We start from the raw sequence: 15,233 nt of genomic DNA on the forward strand, positions 1-15,233 counted from the left end.
CCAGTCTAGACATATCAGATAGTCTCAAGTCTAATTCATTATTGAAACCCAAAGGACCTTTAATTTAAAAACCAACAGGCCTCCCTTTTCAACTACTGTATAAAGCTTTTAAATCCCCTTGGTATCACTACCTTCTCAATTCCATTATATTTAAATGCAGATGGAGAGTGTTTATCTTTTTGAAATAACATTTCTAAAGCGTTATCTTGAATATCATTCCTAATTGTAGCAACATTGTGATAATGTAGCAGTCACTACAGCAATACACTTTAATACAGGGATGGTCTAGCTTGTGGTTTGTGAGACCACAAAGAGTATAATAATATAACAATTATTATTATATTATACTGTATATATACAGTAGAAGACCATATAGTCTTCTATAACTGATGTTCCAGGACCATTAAGTAAGTGCATATCTGTTTTATTAATTTTATTAAGGTTCCTGCCCAGGTTTTCAATGCATGCCCACATGAAGACAAACAGCCATGTGAGAAGAGCTGATCTGTTCATATCATAGCTTGGGTATCCAGTATTGCTTTTCAGTTTAGAGGGGATTTATGTGTTTGAATTTTTTTGAATATTAAACATGGCTGTGCTTACAGTACATTGAGCACCACCTTCACAAGCATCAGTTGGAGAATCATCCACTTCATTAAGAGTTTTTCGGTCTGTTTTGTTTAGTTGCATCAGAGTTAGGTAGTTAACATCCTGAGGTTTCTAACCAAAACCATGTCAGTCAGAATGTTTCAAAATTCTACCATGAAATTCACAAGGCCTGATATGCATACAGTATATCCTTAAATATTTTTTAAGTACATACAATATTATTTTTTTATTAAATATTGGTGTCAATATCAATCAACATGATAAATGCCTTTGTAGATTCATTTGTTTACTTTTATTATGCATTAAATAATTAATTCCTGATTAAATATTTATAATATTGGGTAAAAGAGGTGATTAGTGCACTAACTAGAATTTCATCTATGTAAAGGTCACACTTATTCAAGTGTTTGATTTGAATTTTTGTGGTTATATTATGCTTTACAATTTAACAGATGAAAAAACGGCATTGTTTATTTAAATTATGCATTCTGCATCAAAGCAATTGTGAGTTACAGATACTAAATATACTTTATATTTAAATATGTACATTTATAATTCTGTGAAGACTTCAAAAGTTTTACTCAATCATATGTTTCATTAGTGGAGATCATTCAGTGTTTTCAAGGGGCCATGAAGTTTATTAGTTCTGAAAATCTTTTTGATTAAGAAATGCAGTTGAGCTTTCTAAACTCTGAAGACACAAGTTGATGTGGATTCATCTTTCTTCTATCTCCTATTTCTAGTGGCATACGGTATATGGGCTATATGCCACTTAAACTGCTCTTTAAATTACAAAATACTGTTCTCTGAAAATTTAGGGTGCTAAATTAAGCCAACATTTTCAGATGTTTTAAAAAGTGCATGGGATTGTTTTTGGGATTAATTAGTTTTATGTGACCAAAAGTTCATGACTATTAAGCTTCCTTTCTTATGCCTTTAAGACTGTTGAGAATTAAAAATAAAAATAAAAAGACCTGGTACAATGTCCTTAATATAAATCTTCCACTGTTTAGTTGTGGGTTAAATGTTTGGCCAGAACAATTCATTTATACTTTAGAACCAGCCGGATGCTTTGGCAATAAATTCCAGAGCAGATGAAGTTATTGGAGGAAAAAATGAAAGAAGAGATTTGCCAGGAGGTGGAGAAAGACGGGCAGATACTTAAATAGTAGAAATGAAGAAGGACAAAAAGAAAAAATACGATAAAGAAGGAGAGTGAAAACGAGATAAAGGATCAAGGAGGGTGTTGAAATAAAAAGAGAAGAACATAAATCAGGGGGAGGCAGAAAAACTTGGCTTTAGTCATGCAAACTGCTTGACAGCTTATAACAATAGTTAGAATGTGACATCCCTTTCATTAACAACTGTGAGTAAAATGTATCTGAAAAAAAAGATTGGAAAAAGCATGAAAACAACATAGGAATGTACTAAAACATTGTGCTTATTTTGTGCAAAAAAAACATATATCTAAGGCAGGAAAGCATGTACGTAGATTTTTTCAGTGAAGAGCAAGAGTCTTACCAAATGGAGATCCAAGCATGTTGAATTGTTTTCACACACATGGTTAACACAGTCATCGATGTCCTGCTCACACCTCACTCCCGCAAACCCTGGGTTACAGAGGCAGTAAAACCCACCTACAACTAGAAATGCAAAGAATTACATTACTTAGCTGCTGTGAGATTAAAATTGTTACAACCAAACCAAACCATTCCATTTATACTGCATATAACAGGATGCATTCTCACCAAATCTTCTTCCATGCAATGTCTTTCTTGTAAAAACATGGTTTTAAAAAAGTATCTTTAAAGTATCTTTTCAAAAGGAATCTCTTATGATAGTCAAATATTGGAAATATACATAGCACCATGGTATGATGGCACTATTGCTTTAATTGTTTCACTTTTGCTATGGTTTTCTATGGTTTTATAATTCCTTCACTGTACTTTACTGCACTGATCTAAGGAAATGACAAGATACAGTATATCATAAAACATTTTTATGGATTGTTCACTGCTGTACATTATACTGTAGCTCAGTAGATTACAAAGTGAATCGCACTGTACGTTTGTGTATAACTCATCTGTGACACATCTACACCTACTGTAGGAGTGTGTAGTTACAATACCTGACAGGATATTGTTCATTTCTGTCAAAAGTTAACGCCTTACTTTGTAACAATATTATTGTTTTTCTTAGATTTGCTCTTTTGAAATGCACCACTAAATCTCTCAAATCTCTCAAATATCCTTTAATCCATATGTTTTTATAAACAGACTGTCTTTTGCTACTCTTTCTAAAATACCAAAAAATAGATTTTGCATAACTTTATAAAGATGTTTACAGAATGTCAATATACAGTAAATATATTCTGATAGCATGCAGAGAGGTAGATACAGATGATACCCTAGCCTATGGAGATAATATGATGTATTAGACAGAGTCAGTCATGTAGAGTTAGTTATCACATTAGTAAAATTCTTACTGAACATTTCTCTGTGTTTGTGTGTATACAGTATACTGCATATATTTAACATATACATTGGAACAATGCATATGTCCATATACTGCAGTGAGATACAGTACTGTATATAAATAAAGAAGTGCAATGAAATTCTGATCATAGAGGATACCCTTTTTTAATTGTAATAAATGTGCCAATTTCCTTTCTGTCTTAACACTTCATCAAAATCTCCAAGGGCTAATAATCAGTCTCTCCTCCCTTTTATCATTAATGATGTAAAGAGAGATGCATCTTTGGAACACGGTAGCAATACACAGGCCAGTGACAGCAGTAATTGCGGTTCTTACAGGAGTGAATTTATTACAACCCTCACATGGGTCCCAGGATTCTTCATTATCCCTAAGATTTACCACGTAATCTATGCTGTCACTCTGTCTCTGTACATGTAGCTGCTATTACTCTCATTAAATGCTTTGGGTCCTTGGTGGCAGCAGCATTTTTCATCCGCCTGGAGATGCATAGCTTTCTCTGACTCCTGGAGCTGCGCACAGTCACCGGTTTCTCTTCAGCACAAGCTGTACAGTCACACTGAATGAACCCTGAGGGGTATAACTCGGCCCCAGAGGCATAGAAGTCAAGCTACCTAAGAAAGAAAAGTCCACCAACTAATAAGGAAAACCAGCTTTTCAAACATTTTGATGTAATATCCAAATCAACCTGTTCTTTTCTCTAATTCCCTATTTGAGTGTCTCATGATTCTCATGGTATGAAGCAAATAGCAGTGCTGGCCACTGAGGATCCTACATAGCAGTCATTATCCATAAAGAGAAGGGAAACCAGCTGTAGGCTAAAGGCTGTCTCTTCCAATTTTTTAAACCAGATTTGCAGGATTGTTGCTTATCTGCCCCCTGAGACAGGTTTAAATATGAAGTTGAAACAATAAACATATTTTCATTTTCTCTGTATTGTATCTTTTAATACAATGCAAATGTACAAATATATGATGCAGATAAATGTTTGTGCACATACTGTAAAGTGCACATACTGTATATTTTGTGATTTGGGTGGAAAGTGCTATTTAAATGGAGGAAAATGTGAGTTTGGGGCCAGAAAGGAAGTTGTTAGAACTCTATTGCTATGGTCAAATTATTTTTTCTTTCACTATTATTTTCAAAAGCTTGAAACCAAACCTCTGACATTAGAAGTCATGAAATTGGGCACTGTAAAAGAAAAAAGGTGTTGTGTCTGAGAGAAAATTGCAACAGCAAGTTACATATTTTGTCTACCATAGTGAACCCGACATGATCTAAAATAATTTGAATATTGCTGATCTCTGAAAACTGAAAACTGCAAGGCTTTGAAACTTGGTGGGCCATGTTATGCCAGCTAGGTGACATAATATATATCTTTGAGAGGCGGATAGGTCATAAATTGGCCACCATCTTGGATTCTTGAACTTGAACTTCTCACATCATTATTTTGTCAGTAAAGTAGTATCTGTCAAGATATTTCATGTTACAGTAAGTTGCTATCTAAAACCATTGCTATCTTTGTCACACTGTGCTTCCCACATACTGCATTGCATTATATCTGTTGGTGGGAAAGCGTGCCAGAGTCATGAAACCTCAAGTCGTCTGAGAGCTCACAGGGATCTACAGAGAATATGAAATGAAATGAAGCTGATCAATCATGCAGTCAGGTCACATGGTGTGACTGCTGTGAATTTCCCTGAATGTGCTTGGTCCATTTAAGAGAAACGTGGTATATGTGAACTAGGTGAGGTTGCCTCTCAAGATTGCTCTGAAAATTGTTGTCAATATATAGTCTAGACACTATGAACCAAATAAATTCCACCTACAGTATGCTGAATATGAACTGTATGTCTTTGCATAAGTTGTGACATATCTATAGCAGAATGCTGTAAGCTTGTGAATAATCACAACAAATACACTGTAGTAGCCTGTAGGAATTATAGTCCACAACCAAACGAAGCTGACTTTTCACATGTTTTCACAGCCTTATCTCATTTTTAAAAATGGTTTGGAATGCCACAATGAGTGTAATTAGGGTTATGGTTACAAACAGGAAGTGTTATTTGCTCTAGCAAAAAATAACCTTGTTTCACATGCCTGATCTTTCCTAAAGGTCACAGGGAAATTCTTCTTCACAAAAATAACTTACAAAGTGCAGGAAAGATCGTGGTTCTAGTAAAATGCATATAATACTGTAATTCCTAACTAAAAAAATGTCCTTTTCATGACATTTGATGTCTCTTGAAAGGTTAAATGCAAAACTGTATTATAACTTCTTAGAGGGTACAGACAGGGTAAACATTATTATTAACACACAGTGAAATATATTTTAGAAAATATAAGGAAAAAAAGCACTTTATAAAATGAATAAAACATACAGTAATTAAATGAGCTCATAAGTACAGGTAAAAAAAGTTAGTGAGAAGTGCAGAGAGAGAAATTGTTAATATTCAGGTGTATATTACGGAAGAAATCAACAATATGCCATAGATTGAAGAAACGCAAAGTTCTGAATTACATAAACACAGTTACAGGGCCTGATGGATACAATTTCTACCAGATTTTACTTAAGGAAAGAGGAGATAGCAAGGTTCTTCAAAGAGTCATTCAAGACAATGGTAATATGCAGTGAATGGAAAAAAATAATTTGGTGAAATAACTGAATGTATTACTCATGGGTTAGTAAACCTTAGAACTGAGCAGATGAACAAAAATAGAGGATAATCTGTTTGGCAAATGAATGCTAAGTGATAAGCAACATGGTTTCAGAAAAAGTAGATGTCATTTATCAAGCAACAGGATTAATGGACACAAACACTATCTTATATATTTAGAATTTCATAAGGTGTGTGCTTATTATTGACACACTGACAGAGGAGGTAAGAACAGAAGTGCCTTGGGAACTCATCTTTGCTGATGATGTGGCACTGATGGCAGACTCAGAAGTAGAACTACAGGAGAAAGTGTTCAAATGGCAGAGGAGTCTGGAAAAGGGTGGACTGAAAATGAATGCAGAAAAATCTGAAATAATGGTAATGGAGAGAAGAAGAGATACTATGACCAATGTTGAGGAGACAAATGGAGGAAAACTGAAACAAGTTGATGACTTTAAATACCTTGGATCAAAACTGGTAAAGGGAGGAGAAACACTGGAGGCAGTAAAACAAAGAGTGAAAGCTGGATGGAACAAGTGGAGAGAAATAACTGGAATAATCTGTGACAGGAAAATTCCCAGAAAGTTAAAGTGCAAAATGTACAAGACTGTGATTAGACCTGTACTACTATATGGAGCTGAATGCTTGGCAGTTGGAAAGAGGGAAGAGAACTTGATGAGAAGAACTGAAATGAGGATGTTGAGATGGATTCTGCAGATTTCAATGAAGGATAAGATCAGAAATGAAGAAATCCGTAGACGATGTAGGGTGGTGGATGTGGTTGAGAAGATGCGAGAGGTGAGGTTACGGTGGTATGGACATATCATGAGGAGGGACGTTGAGGAAGTAACAAAGAGGGTAATGGAATTTGAGGTGGAAGGTAACAGAGGAAGAGGCAGGCCTAGAAAGAGATGGATAGATTGTGTGAGAAAAGATATGGAGGTATGTGAAGTGAGTGAGGAAGATGTGCTCGACAGAGACAAATGGAGAAGAGCAACCAAAGCAGCTGACCCCAGGACAGTCTGGGACTAAGGCTGTAAAAAAGAAGAAGAAGAAGATAAGGTGTGTGCTAAACTCCATATACAGTACAAGATTTGTTATAAAAGATTTATTCTTGAACTACAGGTAGCAAACACACAAGTAAATGCACGTTCTTAGAAAGAACTGATCGATGGACATGAAACAGTAAAAGTAAGGTGTGAATACTCCCATTAGGTTACTGTAATCAGTGGACTACCACAAGGAATTATATTAGGACCGCTTCTCATATTGAATTATATCAATCTAGATTCTGGTCTAGAGAGCAGACTAGTCACATTTGCACATGGTAGAATTTCATGAGGATTAGGAAAACACTGTAGAAGCCACAAAGTAAATTCAAAATAATTTATAACACACTTGTGTAGTGCTTTTCTGGACACTCCACAAAGCCTTTGATAGGTAATGGGGACTCCCCTCCACCTCCATCAGGACCCTCCTGGATGTTGCAATGTCAGGTGTGCCAGTACGCTCACCTTGTACCATCAGCTATCAGTGGGGAGAACAACAGAGGAATGAAGTCAATTCACAGGTGGTGATTATTAGGAGGCCATGATTGGTAAAGTTCAGAGGGAAATTGGCCAGGACACAGGGGTAACACCCCTATTCCTTTCGAGAAATGCCTTGGGATCTATAATGATCATGGAGAATCAGGACTCGGTTTTATGTTTCATCAGAAGGATGGCACGTTTTTAAAGCATTATGTTGCAATCGCTATACAGGGGCATTAGGACACCCACAGACCACGGGGTGAGCACCCACTGCTGGTCCCACTAACAACTCTTCGAACAGGAACCTTATCTTTCCCAGGAGGTCTACCATTCAGGTACTGGCCAGGCTCACACCTGTCAGTAGTGAGTTGCAGGGTGATATATAGATTATATAGGATTTAGATCAGATAATTTATCTAGGGCAAACATCTGGTAGATGATGCTTAGTGCAAACAAGTGCAGAGTGTATCAAAAGCAAACTATAGGTATAAAATAGGAAACACTGAGCTTAAAGTAATTTATGTATATGTTTCAGGTGTTTATATTGACATACAGTGTGTCACAATGTGAATTTCTGTAGTATTAGGATCTATCCTCCCACCATCAATAGATTACAGCACTGCTACCCAATCTACAATGTAGACCCAGTCCACTATGTGTCATGATACAAGAGGTATTAACACAGGGATCTCTTCAGTAGAGCAGCAGCTTGCTAACGTAATTACTACACAATTGGTCATCATGGAAAACCCATAAAGCACATAACAACCATTAAATGACTCAGAGCTTGTTCTATTCAGCGCACATGCCCCTGCATTGTTAAATGATTAATGTCATGATTCAGTGCCTTTGGGCTGAACAACTGCAATTTGAGAAAAAGGTGAGGGTTTCTGACAAATCCTAGTTCTAAGTTTGATTTCACAATAGTGGGGTATGAATATGCATGCAAAACTGGGAACATTTTTCTCAGGACGTTTGTAAGGGAAGAACATTTTTAGTGGCAGTAACAGAATGATATGGTCCACATTAAGGGCATTATTATGACATAGCTAACTTGTTGTTGATGAAAATATCACTTGCCTGAGATATCTTGGAAACATTTTAAGACTTGTGCTTCATCTTCGTATTCTAACGTCAATACCAGCATTAATGTGATGTCTGTATACAAGGGATGATAAAACCTTCGTTTTTGCAGAACAAGATCCATGAATCCCACTACCCAAATCCTTAGAAAACTATACTCTCAGCCTGGTAAGAATCATTGAGAACCTCCAGGTCTTAACTGTGCACTTGTCGAAGACACTGGACAGGCATGTACTTAAACACCAACCACCTTTATGGTGGACAACTGAGAAAACCAAAGCTTAACCTATTTTTTATAGAAGAAAAAAAACAAACAAAATCAATATTGTTTTTAGAAAAAAATAGGCTTAACCTTCCAAGACAAATGAGCAAAAGATGCCAGAAAAGTCATATTGGCTTAACCTTTAAACGTTTTCCTCGCAAGGGGATTACTGAGACATTTTTACAACAATATATCACTCCTCAGAAATGAATCCCCCAATGAAACAAAGCTGTGGGGTTAAATCTCTGAATCCCCCAGGTGGTTAATACTAGCAGGGCTATAGATCCACAGCAATGCATCTACATTGTATATTAACCAAATTTATCAATCAGAAAACAGGAATATCCATATTCATCCATGCATACTAAATAATCCCGGAACAAACACACGTAAATATTGAGCTCCATTAGCTGACATAGATTACCTCGGTCATGACAAACACCCCCACCTCACTCTGTGGTTCACTATAACTAAAAAAATAAGAGAGACTGCTTTCCAGCAAGCAATAGCCAAACCCTCTGCAAGGTAAGAACATAATCATTTTACCATATTTTTACAAATACAGAATCAATAGGACAGGGGTGAGATACAGTAGACTTTGCCAGTTTAACAAACATTCTTTTGCCATGGAGCAGCTCATCAGAAAAAACAAGGTACAGATCTCTTATGCACAGATCAATGCCTCACATGACTTCTGATCTTTCGAGCAATATACCTGTTTAGAAATTTATTTTGAAAACATGCAAAATGGAATTAAAAAATATTTCTAATCTGGAGCTGTGATTCTAAAGAGTCACTGTTAGCCTTTATAAGTCTTAAAAAATACTAGATAAAAGCCTTTTCAAAACACGTTCATACTTCTATCTTTATCATCCTACATCCTGGAGTGTTCAAAAGACTGCAGCCACCATGCAATGAAAGCCTGAAGGAGAGAATGATTTGTAGATTCAAGATATCTTTGCACCACTGAATTGGTAAACATCTCCTCTTTAAAATGTGTAGCATCATTGATGATGACGTCATCGTAATTTTCATGGCTGCCAGATTTGTCTTCCTTATACTAGGAATGCTATGCAAATGGAGAGGGCGTAAGTAAATATATGAACTGTTTAAATTATATGATAAGTAATAACATAGTACCTCATGATAATATACAATACCAAGTGACACATACATTCTGCCCACCTGTACAGCTTTCAGAGTAATAGAAAATATATTGGGCTGTCTTACAATACAATATCTGTAGTATATTAGAAAGGAGGAGACACTTAAAGTTCATGATGCAAAAATATTAGTTGTCCTAGGCATTACAGTGAAGATGAATAAACAATCTTACTCTCCCATAGTCATCCTTGTACACTGTGCTTCCAAAGTTTTGAGAAGTGTTCTGAATGTAAGTGTGTACAGAATACCATATTGTGATTTAATGCCTCTTATTATATATATAAAGAGAATGTTAATTAGTTCTGACACTTTTCACAAATTTTAAAGCTTAAGAATCTAAATAAATTATGAGTATATAAATACCCTTGGATCTTAATAAAGTCAATGTCAGCTGCCACAGACAGCTGTTTTGCCCTTATCAGGGCTCACCAGCAAAATGTAATTTTCATAATGTATATGTGAAGTAGAATTAAAAGTCTATTTAGATAAAGGTTTGTATTTGTCTGTTTAGAGAAGGTTGTAATTTCCAGGAAGTTATTAAATTTAATTATCAACTGTATTTATACATTAAAATATACTAATATTCAGAGAACTAGAACACTGCAACAGCAATTAACTCCTATCCTGGGTACGTTGCACTAAATCCAGGTGTAAAGTTGAATTAACTTCAATATACCCCTGCCCATCTATAAGACACTAAACCGTCTGGGTCAGGATTAGGATTTAGGATTTAATGCAGGAGTATAGTCCAGTTCTTAACCTTAGTTCTGCTTACTCAGACCAGGCTGTATACAAGGGATGATAAAACCTTTGTTTTTGCAGAACAACATCCATGAATCCCACTACCCAAATCCTTAGAAAACTATACGACTATCAACATTTTCCAAAACAACTCACCTAAGCTGTGTATTTTAGTCTTACTCTAAGTGTCTCAGTTTCTACAGCTTGATGCTCTTTTTTCTTTCAAAATTGCAGCTGCTGTGTTTTATGCTATGTGTGCTACTGCACTTGGAAATAGCTTGAAACCTGTTACTAATACTTCTAGTATTACATATACTTCACTCATTATTTTTATGAACACTAAATAAGGTCTAACAAAATGTTACTGGCAGCAATTTATCTTTTTTGTAGATGAGACACTTTATCAGTAATCTGCAATTTTTCTTTGAGGAGTGATGGATACAAAATATCTTATTTGATTGCTGATGGAAGAAAAACAACATTCTGGTTTGTCTTTGAATATATTAATTCTGTCATTTATCATTCATTATTCAAATTACAACTCACCACTGATGCTTAATTGATCAATTTCGTTTGCACTTGGAAGATGAAACTCATCAAGTATACTCTACTGGTAATGTCCTCTGCATTTTCACATCAGAAGAAATAGTTCTAACATCATCAAATTCCTCATTAGCTGCAGTAGTGACCCATACAAAAATAAACTGTCACGCCATAAGCAAAGTGGTTTTGGCAAAACGACTCTTGGCATAGTTTCAGGAGCCAAGCAAGACAGGCTAAATTTGAGTAAATTATCAAGTGCTCTCTCCAGAGTCTTTAAATTGGTTTCAGAGCTAGGAAAGCTCCACATTAAACTGACCAGCCAGGCTGAACTTACCATCATAGCAGTATCCATTGAGGCAGGGGTTGGAGCTGCACTCATTGACATTGATCTCACAGCGTGGCCCAGTAAAGCCTGTCATACACTGACAGCGGAATCCGAGGGGGAATGTGTCCAGCTCCATCTCCTCCACACAGTCAGCCCCGTTCTCACAAGGATTATTGGCCTCACAAGGCCTGAATTCACAGTTCTGGCCTGGAAGGAGAAACAGGTGAGGCTGTCAAGGAGAGAGTTAATGAACCTGTGTCTGAATCTGCTACCTTGCAGCCATTCCACAGTGGTGTCAGAGCAGTTACACTGAACTTTCTTTAATTTAGCTTTAAGATCCAGGGTTTCTTTTCCAAAGACCATAGTAAAAATTAACTTTTAAATCTGAACAGACATCTTAAAAACTGCAGGTTTTGAAATATAAAAAAGTTACAAAAAACAAATCAAGAAAAAAGAGAACCATGCACTAAAAACACTTCTGCAGTTTAGACATGTATATACAGTACAGTATATAACTACAACAAACACATGCTTTAAATGTTTATTATTAAATGAAACATGCTGATACTATAAACACTTGACAGATAAATTCTCTACAGATAAATATTTACAGTATTTTTTGTTCATTTATTTTCATGCAGTGGTTACTAGTAACTTCCAGTACAGTATATTTCTGGGACTTGGGTTCTCTGTGTATTTGTCTGAAAACACAATCATCAACCAGAATCCATTGTAGCTGAGGGCTCTGGGGCTGAAAGTGGGCTGCTTTTTTTTGAACACAAATAAGGCAGACAGACTCTCTCACTTAATTTGTCAGAAGTGACATGTGCAATTGGAGGAGAAAGCACCATGATGTACTGACATCCCAATGATGGGCTCAGGTGCGTAACTTCATTAGGAAAAAAACTCAGTCTTTTGCTTTCAAATAATTAAATAGTAGAGTTTAAACTTTACTCTTGTTTCTATTTAAAACACACAGCAGAAGCTACCCAAAAATCTGATATTCTACCTCATATTAAAAAAAGTCTCTAGAATTTTTGTCGTTTTATTGATTTTAAGCAATATTCTCTTAACATAAATGTACTGTATAGATGAAGATCAAAGTGAAAGTGAAAAGTAGCACAGCCTCACAAGACTACAAAACAAAACTGCCTAGATAATCTGCGTTTGCATCAGACACATGTTTTTCCATTATTAGGGCTCAGCAAGGCACAGTTAAATAAGATTAGTGAAATAGGTGTATGTATACACTATACAGTATATATACTGTATATATCTTAAAAAGAAACACATTTATCTTGGATGGTTTTTAGATCAAGTAGTTTCTCCTTTTAAGAGTTAGAAACTAAAATAAATACCCTTACAGGTTAGCCTTTGAAAGAGCAAATAACTGCAATGAGCAAAGGGTACGAATATTACAGTAATTAGTTCTTATCTAACCACAGTGTTTCCTGACATATGGAATTGTCTTTAAAAAAGAGTTTTGCCTATTTGTGCAAATAAATTCAAAGGTGGCAGCAAAGGACAGCTGCCTTACCATTACTAAGGCCCTTCAGTGTGACACAGCCAACTTGGACCAATGGTACATAATATATTATACATGTCATCATACTGATGACTCTGACCTGATACAGTATGTGCAAACAAACAGAATGAAAAGTTGCAAGATGTTAGTAACCCATAACTCTGTGACTGGATGAGAGATGGTTAATATTTAAGAACTGAAATCTCCAAACCTGAAATACAACATTAATCTGATGACATCAACAGCTTTGCCCAACAGTGCCTTTTCTTTTAAAATACAATATAAATAAGCAATAAGGTGACCAGATAGGTTTTTCATTAATCGTATCAAGGCCTTGAAAAATGTGAAGTTTTCTTGACAATGTCTTGACATTTTCAATAGAACATTTTCAAGTATGGTAACAGACCCCTTTAGCCAAACTTTGATACTTAAGGCTTATACTGTACAGTAGCTACTTTGAACTGTATTAATTACCTAGGTAATTTTAATATAATATAAATTTATTGTAGAAAATAAAATCATGTTACGAATTATATTATGTGTGCAATGTATTTGACAATTTCAATGCTTTGAAAATGTAGCCATTTTCAAACTGGTAACCACAAAAATGTATTTTGGGCTCTAAGGGCTACAGTCAAAAGTCCCATCTATTTAAAAAGTGATAAATCTAATAAATTCACAAGTGAGGAACACACACAGTTTCTTAATAAATACACTGTTCCAAAATCACTACAGGCAAAGGGCTTTCAGCTAAACAATATAAAATAAAACAATCAATTAACATGCAGAAATAAAAAAGATCCATTTTTAAAATGCGTGCATGGACTGCAAAGAAGGTCATATCAAAAGCATGCACAGAAACACCTCATACCTCTGATAATTTCTGGAGAAAGAAAAAAAAAAAGCAGAAACAATGTCAAAAAATGCATGTACAGTGCCACCCAAAGAATCAGAACAGCAGTCTCAAAACTGTTATTTCTACATTATGGTCAAGAAAGTTGTATTTCTGATCATGAAATTAGTAAGAATGATAACTACAATATAAAAATGTTTATGCATACATTTGACTATGTTAGCACATAAACATACAGTACATTTTGTTCAACTAAGTGATATCAAGTGACCAATAAAGTAGTGAACCATATTACTGATATCCATATCAAGTGATATCATTGAAAATCAGTATTTTGTTGCATATTTTTTCAAGGCAATAACCGCATGAGGTCCTCAAGTCTCACATGAAATGGGTTGGTATTCATTTCCTTTTTATTACAATATGAATTACTGTAAGAGTTTGTGTTACAGTATACAGTATATTATGGTGCTGACATAAAGACAAGGACAATGTACTGTACATCATAAAATATATCACACATTTAGACATTGTTCACTTTAAAATACTGAATACTTGGACACTGCTTTGTGGGTAAACATCGAAGGGCTTTTTTGAAGGACAGAATCCACCAACTGTAGTGAGAGGCATTCACAGCTCTAGAGCCAAACCTTAGCACTCTGTCCTAACGCAATCAGAAAAGTAATTTCTGGACAAAAAGGATGTGAAGTGTGGAGATGCAACATAAAAAATGGTAAAAAAAACAAAAGATGGCAATTTATATGCCAGAAGGCTCTTGCTACAGACATGATGGGAGAAGGACTGTTTTGTAAAGCAAACGGTGGACTGTGCTCTGGAAGGTTGTGGGTTCAAATCCTACAGTAGGTGGAGTCCTGTTGTACCCTGCAGTGAGCTACAGTACTTCACTCAAATAGGTACACATGTGAACTGGTTTGGATAAAAGCATAAACCAAATAAAGTACTTATTAAAATTAAGTTGCTCCATGGCTGTTTTATAAATTGGTAGGTTTTCAGCACTGAGACCAGAAGCGAGGGATTAAATGCAGGTGGACGCTGCACATTGGTGGTGGTGGAGGGGATCCCCATTACCTGTAAAGCGCTTTGAGTGGAGTGTCCATAAAAAGCGCTATATAAGTGTAAGCAATTATTATTATTATTATTATTAAATGGTTTTAGATAGAGTTACACAACCATCACATCAGATATGCTACATTTTTTAACCTTTTTAATTATTTATGCAAATCTGCAACAAGGTACATTGGATCCATCTCATATGACTTATTCATATTGGCTTTATTTAAAATGTTTATGTTTATTTGTAATGTTTATTTCAAATACAATTATTTGCTTAAACATACATACTTTACAAACATGCCCTTAAGGCCTGGCCTAATTTTCTTCCTGTAATGTGAGATGGCTAGACGAATTAGAAGCAATTTTGACAATTAG

General features: G+C 35.5%; 1 protein-coding gene across 2 annotated transcripts in view; it reads right to left on the reverse strand.

Moving 5' to 3' along the window:
• eys (EGF-like photoreceptor maintenance factor) overlaps positions 1 to 15,233 on the reverse strand; it is a 350,285-nt gene that overhangs the window by 245,766 nt on the left and 89,286 nt on the right. For both annotated transcript variants that reach the window (XM_088610149.1, XM_088610150.1), the window contains exons 21-22: positions 11,416 to 11,613; positions 2,131 to 2,252 (exon numbers count right to left, since the gene is read on the reverse strand). In XM_088610149.1, the coding sequence (XP_088466275.1) occupies positions 2,131 to 2,252; positions 11,416 to 11,613 (320 nt within the window). The remainder of the gene's footprint in view (positions 1 to 2,130; positions 2,253 to 11,415; positions 11,614 to 15,233) is intronic.

The sequence above is a fragment of the Lepisosteus platostomus genome, chromosome 17, assembly GCF_059453375.1.
Source record: "Lepisosteus platostomus isolate fLepPlt1 chromosome 17, fLepPlt1.hap1, whole genome shotgun sequence".
Classification (NCBI taxonomy): domain Eukaryota; kingdom Metazoa; phylum Chordata; class Actinopteri; order Semionotiformes; family Lepisosteidae; genus Lepisosteus; species Lepisosteus platostomus.